The sequence below is a fragment of the Staurois parvus genome, unplaced genomic scaffold (assembly GCF_062004578.1).
Source record: "Staurois parvus isolate SC_StPar_1 unplaced genomic scaffold, SC_StPar_1.0 ptg000960l, whole genome shotgun sequence".
NCBI lineage: Eukaryota > Metazoa > Chordata > Amphibia > Anura > Ranidae > Staurois > Staurois parvus.
This window is the reverse complement of record NW_028318756.1, coordinates 336074-345077: the sequence shown is the minus strand read 5'-3', so window position 1 is coordinate 345077 and position 9004 is coordinate 336074. Positions and strand designations below refer to the sequence as shown.

The 9004-nt window shown below is 46.9% G+C and overlaps 1 protein-coding gene across 1 annotated transcript; it reads right to left on the bottom strand.

The window, feature by feature from the left end:
• Nucleotides 1–3048: 3048 nt before the first annotated feature.
• LOC149441664 (uncharacterized) lies at nt 3049–8666 on the bottom strand. The gene is made up of 3 exons (XM_089657054.1): nt 8658–8666; nt 8457–8598; nt 3049–5194 (listed from the first exon to the last, which is right to left on the bottom strand). Exons 1-3 carry the CDS (start codon nt 8664–8666, stop codon nt 3780–3782), a joined length of 1566 nt encoding a protein of 521 aa, XP_089513180.1. The 3' UTR covers nt 3049–3779.
• Between the last annotated feature and the right edge of the window lie 338 nt (nt 8667–9004).

Sequence of the window (9004 nt, the reverse complement as noted above, 5' to 3'; positions counted from 1 at the left end):
ATCTGTACACTGTACTAATGACACTGGTGACAGGGCAGTGAAGGGGTTAACTGGGGGGGGGATCAAGGGGTTAAATTTGTCCTAAATGTGATTTTACTGTGTGTGTGCAGTGTGTGGATCTGCTTTCTTCTCTCTCTGGGATGGAAAGTGCTCAGAGAGAGAAGATTTCATCATTTCCTGTACCTGTGTAATGTAAACAAAGGTACATGAATATCTCTGATAGAGCAGGGATCGATCATCAGATCCGAACATCACTGGCCTGAACACGATGATTGATCGGTCAGGAACTGAATCACGGCAACAGCAGGTTGGTGCATGCATGCATGCCTCTGGTCACCGCGGGAGCATGAACCATATATATATACATGATTTTGTGCAGGGGGTCCGCCCTGTAGAAGTATTTCTATTATAGGGTGAACTTAAAGCGGTTAAGGAAAGTGCGGCACTGTATTTCTATTTATTGACATTTTTGCACATTTATATGAGTATGTTTAGGTGTGGGCAGCATTGTTTTAGTTGAATTCACTGTTAAGTTGGTTTATTGATTGTTGATCACCTTTTTTAGCTGTTTATAAATATGGACACAGGAAGATCTCTGATTCTGTACAGGTGATCAGCAGGTCCAGGCCAGAAATCATTGGCCTGGACCTGATAATCAGCTTGTGTTGTACTGAATGACAGCACAGTCAGGGCGGTGGGCTCACACGTGTACATGTACTGTATGTGATCTGGAACAGAGGGGCTGCCCTGCCGCAGTATAAGTGTGGTGGTCGGTCCTGAACTGGGTAAAGTCAGATTGTTTGCTGATGATCTTTTACTTACTTTGGTCCAACCCAACACCTCCCTGCCAGTCCTATTCTCTGTACTCCATACATTTCCCTTTCCTCTGTAAAACAGAATGATAGTTTCCTTGGCCCACCTCCTACCTGGATTATTTGGGCATTCATCTCCCTCGCTCGTACAACACACTCCATGAGGCCAACTACATCCCCACTTTCAAATACTTGAGAGTCCTACTTCTGTCCTGGACTCATCTTCACCTCTCCTGGATAGGAAGGATCAGTGATGGAAAATTGGCAATTTTACCAAAACTCCTTTACTTGTCCTGTACTCTTCCCCATCCCCACCCCCACCGATCCCCATCTCCTCCTATACTCTGAAATCTTTTTAAAATCAGGTCTTGTGATTCAACTGAGCAGACAAAGGGCCACGAATCCCAAGACATGCTATGTATATACATAAGGAACAAGGAGGTTTGGGTGTTCCAAATGTTACTAAATATTTCTTGGTGCCCAGATTACCCCACTAACCCCCCTTTACCCCACAATACATGGCTCCTTATGGGCTGACTTAGAAGCATTGCTCTGTTCTCAAACTTCTCACCATTCACTCCCATGGAGTCCTCCTAAATCCAGACCTACGTCTATCAGCCTCTTGATGGGTCACACACTCTGCACCAGGAACTCTGATAAATATTCCAGGAACTTCATATCCCCTCACTTGCCTCTCTGTCCTCTGTTGGGTGATCCTACAAAGCTCCTAAAACGGTTACAAACATTACTAACCTGCCACCTTCCCAGGAACCCTTGGTACATCTTATGGCATTTGAACCCCCCAGGCCTCACAAGTTACCAATTTAAAATTGGCTATAAATGTTCTACTAGCAGCAAAACAAAGACTTGGAAACAAGAGCTTGGCCCCTCGAGGAAGTCCATCTTAGCAAAGATGTCGTCTAAGCCAGATGTCTAATAAGAAATTCTTAGAAACCTGGGCCCCGTGTATACATTACACTCACCCCCCCATGTCCCCTGACACCTACACACTGCTATAGGCATTGAGGCCCCAGGTTTCTGGTAAGGGGGTCCCCAATGTCCTCCATCTGTTCTTCATCTTACCATCTTGTTCTATTTCCTTCCCTCTTCCTTTTCTCTCGGCCCCCTGACCTGGGAGGCCTTGGTTACTCGGTATCTTGCCTATCCTCTGTGCAGGACCCGACTCTCACACCCAATCCAAGAGTGTCTCCCAAATTATGGCTAACTCAAGGTTTCCCCTCCCCCTCATTTTATTCTCTTCTCCTTCCCTAATTATCCTCTTGTTGCCATTCTTACAATGTGTATGGTTACTGTAAACCCGATCTTGTAACACGCCGCGCTCATTGATCTTTATATCCATCACTTGTATTCTCTTGTATGATTTACGGATGCACGCTGGAATGGTTTTCATGGGTTGGTTACTTCTGAACATTTGTACAAGTTGCACAATGTATCCTACAAAACTTTAATAATAAAAACTTACTGCAAGTGAAAGTTAGTTGGACAAATGTGAGGAGCATTTCCCCCGCCGAGATACATTGTGGCCATCATTTATTTTACACTATGATTTCCTATGATGGTCAGCTCCATCTAGTGGCCTCAATGCAGTATTTTCCTGAAATCCCTCTGTGATATGGGGGTTTGTTAGCTCCTGTGGTAGATGTTTGTGAGTCCACGTCAGTCAAGACTTGCGGTTTATCAGCACGGCAGCCCACTTTTATTAAGAAGGAAAATGAAAGTCTTTACACCATAAGGTTTCCCACGCAGGGGATTGTCCAGCTTTGTCAATACATCAGATCACTGAAAATGCTAGCTCACCTGGCTACACTTCAGCAGCACCACTGATCTGTACACTGGTCCCCCAGACTAGGACTTCTTCAGGATTACTCAGCCTTGGTTACAGCACCTCACTACACAGGTCCACTCCTGGCCACTGAATAGGGTTCCCCAGCCCCCCTCAAGCTTGATCACTCCTCCATTGACTTCTGGACTCCCTCCAGCCCCCTGGACTCACAAGCCACTTCAGGTCCCCGAGACTAGGACTTCTTCAGGATTACTCAGCCTTGGTTACAGCACCTCACTACACAGGTCCACTCCTGGCCTCTAAATAGGGTTCCCAAGCCCCCCTCAAGCTTGATCTCTCCTTCATTGACTTCTGGACTCCCTCCACCCCCATGGACTCCCTCCAGCCCCCTGGACTCCCTCTAGCCCCCTGGACTCACAAGCCACTTCAGGTCCCCCAGACTCTTGGAGCTGTCCTGACTTTCCCAGTCCTTGGGCAAGGAATCCCACCTCACAAGGGATGCGGTCTCCAGCAGGAACCCCCAGCTCTCCTGACAGGGTCCTGTCTCCAAATGGCAGCAGACCTGGCCTATAACAATCCTGCCCACCTATGTACTCACAAAGGCTGCAGGCATCTAGCAAAGCCTGGACATGGGACTGAAGGTCTTGTCCCCACCAAGAATCTCTGGAACCTTCAAGCTCCAGGTCCCGACCCGGAACTACCAAATCCATTGACAACCTAGAACACAGTTTTCTCTGCTCACAAAATACATGTTGGAGCTTCTCAAACAGCAGCCAGGAGGACCGGGTGTCATTGTCACAGTGGCAGGACCTCACACTTCCACACCTCCATCAGACCTCCAAGTGTTTGTGAGAGCTTCTGCTAGAACATTGACTCCATTTTTATTCTTCTCCTGCCATCAATGGCCGACCCGGTCCCACACTTCATCCATGTCTTTGGGGGCCTCTGATCTCCTTTCAAACTGTTTCTTCCATGATGAAGATCAGCCATGGAGTATATCTGAGGTGTATATCAGGGTGTGCTTCTTCCCCACATGAGAGCTGGGATGTCCAGCAACATTCATCTAGAAGACATTTCCCGCACTCAAGGCACTAATACACCTCCAGGGTTGTGTGGGACCCCTGATGTACAGGAAGACAGGACTTCAGAGAGGAACATTTCCCTCACTCAGGACAGGAAAGTGGCTTCTCCCCCGTGTGAGATCTCTGATGTCTGGAAAGATGGGACTTCTGTGAATAACATTTCCCGCACTCAGGACAAGAATATGGCTTCTCCCCCATGTGATATCTCTGATGTATAACAAGTTCTGATTTGTATACAAAACATTTCCCGCACTCAGAACAGGAATATGTCTGCTCCCCTGTGTGGGATCTCTGGTGTGTATAAAGATGGGACTTCAGTGAATAACATTTCCCACACTCAGGACAGCAATAAGGCTTCTCCCCTGTGTGAGATCTCTGATGTTTGTGAAGATTAGAGTTATCTGAAAAACATTTTCCGCACTCAGAACAGGAATACGGCTTCTCCCCCGTGTGAGATCTCTGATGACTGGAAAGATAGGACTTCTCTGAAAAACATTTCCCACACTCAGGGCAGGAATATGGCTTCTCCACCATGTGAGATCTCCGATGTCTTTGAAGATTGGACTTCTGTGAAAAACATGTCCCGCACTCAGGACAGGAATATGGCTTCTCCCTCGTGTGTGATCTCTCATGTCTGTGAAGACAGGACATATTTGAAAAACATTTTCCACACTCAGGACAGGAAAGTGGCTTCTCCCCTGTGTGAGATCTCTGATGTTTGAAAAGATTGGACTTCACTGAAAAACGTTTCCCGCACTCAGGGCAGGAATACGGCTTCTCCCCTGTGTGACATCTCTGATGTGTGTAAAGATCAAACTTCTGTGAAAAACATTTCCCGCACTCAGGACAGGAATACGGCTTCTCCCCTGTGTGAGATCTCTCATGTGTGGAAAGATCAGACTTCTGCAAAAAACATTTCCCGCACACAGAACAGGAATACGGCTTCTCCCCCGTGTGAGATCTCTGATGTCTGTGAAGACTGGACTTCTTTGAAAAACATTTCCCACAATCAGGACAGGAATACGGCTTCTCTCCTGTGTGAGTTCTCCGATGTGTGTAAAGATCGGACTTCTGCAAAAAACATTTCCCACACTCAGGGCAGGAATGTGGCTTCTCCCCTGTGTGAGATCTTTGATGTGTGTAAAGATTGGACTTGACTGAAAAACATTTCCCGCACTCAGGACAGGAATACGGCTTCTCCCCCGTGTGAGATCTTTTATGCCTATTAAGATTGGATTTATAACGGAAACATTTCCCGCACTCAGTACAGGAGAAGCTCTTCCCTGTTGTTAGGCCGGCCCGGTCCCACACAGTCTGAGGTTCCTCAGGATAAGAGGAATCCGATGGTCCATCTACACTGGGTGGAGCCGGATGGACATTGGAGGGAGCCGGGTTTTCTCCTGGACTATACTGTGTGATGTTCTCATCTTCTACTTTCCAGTCTGGAGACAAAGTGAGACAATCCTCGGAGGTTTTCCTCATCTCCCGGCCATGGACTAAAATACAAAGACAAAGAGGATTACTAGACAGGAGCTGATTGGTTCCCCCAAACCTGGATGTGGTATACTTGGACAGAGGGGTGGCGATGGACGTGGTATACTTGGACAGAGGGGTGGCGGTGGACGTGGTACACTTGGACAGAGGGGTGGCGGTGGACGTGGTACACTTGGACAGAGGGGTGGCGGTGGACGTGGTATACTTGGACAGAGGGGTGGAGGTGGACATGGTATACTTGGACAGAGGGGTGGCGGTGGACGTGGTATACTTGGACAGAGGGGTGGCTGTGGACGTGGTATACTTGGACAGAGGGGTGGCGGTGGACGTGGTATACTTGGACAGAGGGGTGGCGGTGGACGTGGTATACTTGGACAGAGGGGTGGCGGTGGACGTGGTATACTTGGACAGAGGGGTGGCGGTGGACGTGGTATACTTGGACAGAGGGGTGGCGGTGGACGTGGTATACTTGGACAGAGGGGTGGCGGTGGACGTGGTATACTTGGACAGAGGGGTGGCGGTGGACGTGGTATACTTGGACAGAGGGGTGGCGGTGGACGTGGTATACTTGGACAGAGGGGTGGCGGTGGACGTGGTATACTTGGACAGAGGGGTGGCTGTGGACGTGGTATACTTGGACAGAGGGGTGGCGGTGCATGTGGTATACTTGGACAGAGGGGTGGCGGTGCATGTGGTATACTTGGACAGAGGGGTGGCGGTGGACGTGGTATACTTGGACAGAGGGGTGGCGGTGGACGTGGTATACTTGGACACAGTTCCCCACACATGGCTAATGTGTAAGGTAAAGTCTATGGGCTGGAAAATCTGAATGTAAATGGATAGAAAACTGGCTAGAAGATGGTATTCAGAGAGTAGTGGTTAATTATTCATACTCTGAATGGTCTGGGGGTGTCAATGGTGTACCCCAAGGATCAGTGTTATTAGTGGGGTATCCCAAGGGTCAGTGTTATTAGTGGGGTACCCCAAGGTTCAATGTTGTTAGTGGGGTACCCCAAGGCTCAGTGTTGGGACCCTTACTTTGTAATCTATACGTACGATATGGTGTCGGGGATCTCAGTCTTTGCAGATGACACCAAGCTGTGCCGGGGAATAACGTCCTTACAGGATGTCTCCAACTTACAAGCCGACCTCAATGCTCTGTGTAATTGGGGGGCTATGGGGCCAATGAGGGATAATGGTGATAAATGTAAGGTTCTGCACTTGGGTGGAGCTAAGAATATGCATGCATCATGCATACTAGGGGGGTACAACTGGGGGGGGGGGGGTCAATGATGGAGAAGGATCTGAAGAGGACAATGGTGGAGAATGATCTGGAGGAGTCAATGGTGGAGAAGGATCTGTGGGGGTCAATGGTGAAGGATCTGGGGGACAATGGTGGAGAAAGATCAGAGGGGGTTATGGTGGAAAAGGATCTGAGGGACAGTGTTGGAGAAGGATCTGGGGGGCAATTGTGCAGAAGGGTCTGGAGGGGTAGGGGTCAGTGGTGAAGAATCTGGGGTGGTCAATGGAGGAAAAGAATCTGGGGTTTCTAGTAGATCACAAGCTCAATAATGGCATGCAATGCAAAACTATGTGTTCTAAAGTGAGCAAAATCCTCTCTTGTATTAGGAGAGGTATAGACTCCAGAGAGAGAGATATCACCCCCCCCCCCGGTACAAATCATTCAAAACACCTCATGTGGAATATGCAGTTTAGTTTTGGACTCCAAATCACAAAAAGAACACATAATTTAATACATAAGGGGGGATATGATCTCCATGTATAATACATAAGGGGGGGATATGATCTCCATGTATAATACATAAGGGGGGGATATGATCTCCATGTATAATACATAAGGGGGGATATGATCTCCATATATAATACATAAGGGGGATATGATCTCCATGTATAATACATAAGGGGGGGATATGATCTCCATGTATAATACATAAGGGGGGATATGATCTCCATGTATAATACATAAGGGGGGATATGATCACCATGTATAATACATAAGGGGGGGATATGATCTCCATGTATAATACATAAGGGGGGATATGATCTCCATGTATAATACATAAGGGGGGATATGATCACCATGTATAATACATAAGGGGGGATATGATCTCCATATATAATACATAAGGGGGATATGATCTCCATGTATAATACATAAGGGGGGGATATGATCTCCATGTATAATACATAAGGGGGGATATGATCTCCATGTATAATACATAAGGGGGGGATATGATCTCCGTGTATAATACATAAGGGGGGGATATGATCTCCGTGTATAATACATAAGGGGGGATATGATCTCCGTGTATAATACATAAGGGGGGATATGATCTCCGTGTATAATACATAAGGGGGGATATGATCTCCGTGTATAATACATAAGGGGGATATGATCTCCGTGTATAATACATAAGGGGGGATATGATATCCATGTATAATACATAAGGGGGATATGATCTCCATGTATAATACATAAGGGGGGATATGATCTCCATGTATAATACATAAGGGGGGATTGCTGTAGGAAAGTCCTGGATTATTTCTTGGATACACAGAATATAACTGGATATAACATTTATAGGGAAAGTTGATCCAGGGAATATCCGATTGCCTCTCGGGGATCAGGAAGGAATTTTATCCCCTGCAGGAGCAGATTGGATCGTGCTTTGCTTGGATTTTGCCTTTTGGTGGATCCACTGTGGGTGTAGGATTATAACCATTTTTAATGGTTCAACTAGATGGAATGTCTTTTTTCAGCCAGACTAACTATGTAACTATGTAGGTCCCACACCGCTGCCTCCCATCTCCTGAGACTGCACTCAGTGACTTGGGTCTGAGACACTACAGACATATCCCTCCACCCGGCACAGCCAGCAGATAACAGAGCAAGGAACCCTGGGAGAAATGTTTTGTCAGAGATCTTACTAGACCCGGACATGGGGCAGAAGATCAAAAGCACACACCCCAGGTGCCTACGTCTAGTATCACTTATGGTGAAAATCAACATTTTGCTGCCAGCTGAACCCCAGAACCTCCATAAATCCAGTCTAGATACATAAATTGTGTCTGCAGCACAGAGAAGGAAGATTATCCGAGAGAAATCCAGGAATACAGGACGGGGAACACAGCTCAGGAAAGTGACCAGGGGATTACAGGCTGATATCACCCAGTCCCCGCCCTACTCTGGACCAATCAGTGAGCAGTATGGGTGGAGGAATGGATTTAGTGTTCATGACCCACCTGTGCTGATCTCTGTAGGAGTGTCCTCCTCTATAAATGTCCCCGTTATTCCATCCTCCTCCATAGACTGCTGATCATCCCTCACATACGCCTCTTCTTCTTCTGCTTTCACCTCAAATTCTATATCGATTGGATCTCCACTCTAAATCAAGGAAATGAGAGAAAATATCATCTGTAAAATGTAAGGTCACATAAAAGAACTCCACACATTGTCTCCACAAGTCCATGTTCTAGATGCTCCATCCCACTGACCTTGTAATGGTGATCTTTCTGTGTGGAATCCCAGAAATACAGAGGACGGGGACATCTCTCTGGTGGGTTCCTGGTATTAGGTGGCTCCATCATATCCTTGTGTCCTTCTGAAAACTCCTCCATCACTCCATACTCCTCATCCTCCTCTTTATACTCTTCTTTAACATCAATATTATCATCCCCGAGGATTCCACTCTGAAAGATATAATAAAACATTCATTGTAACAAACATGCTGTGTATAAATCACAACTACCAATAATTGTCATCATCTACCTGATGATGGTGAGGGATGGTG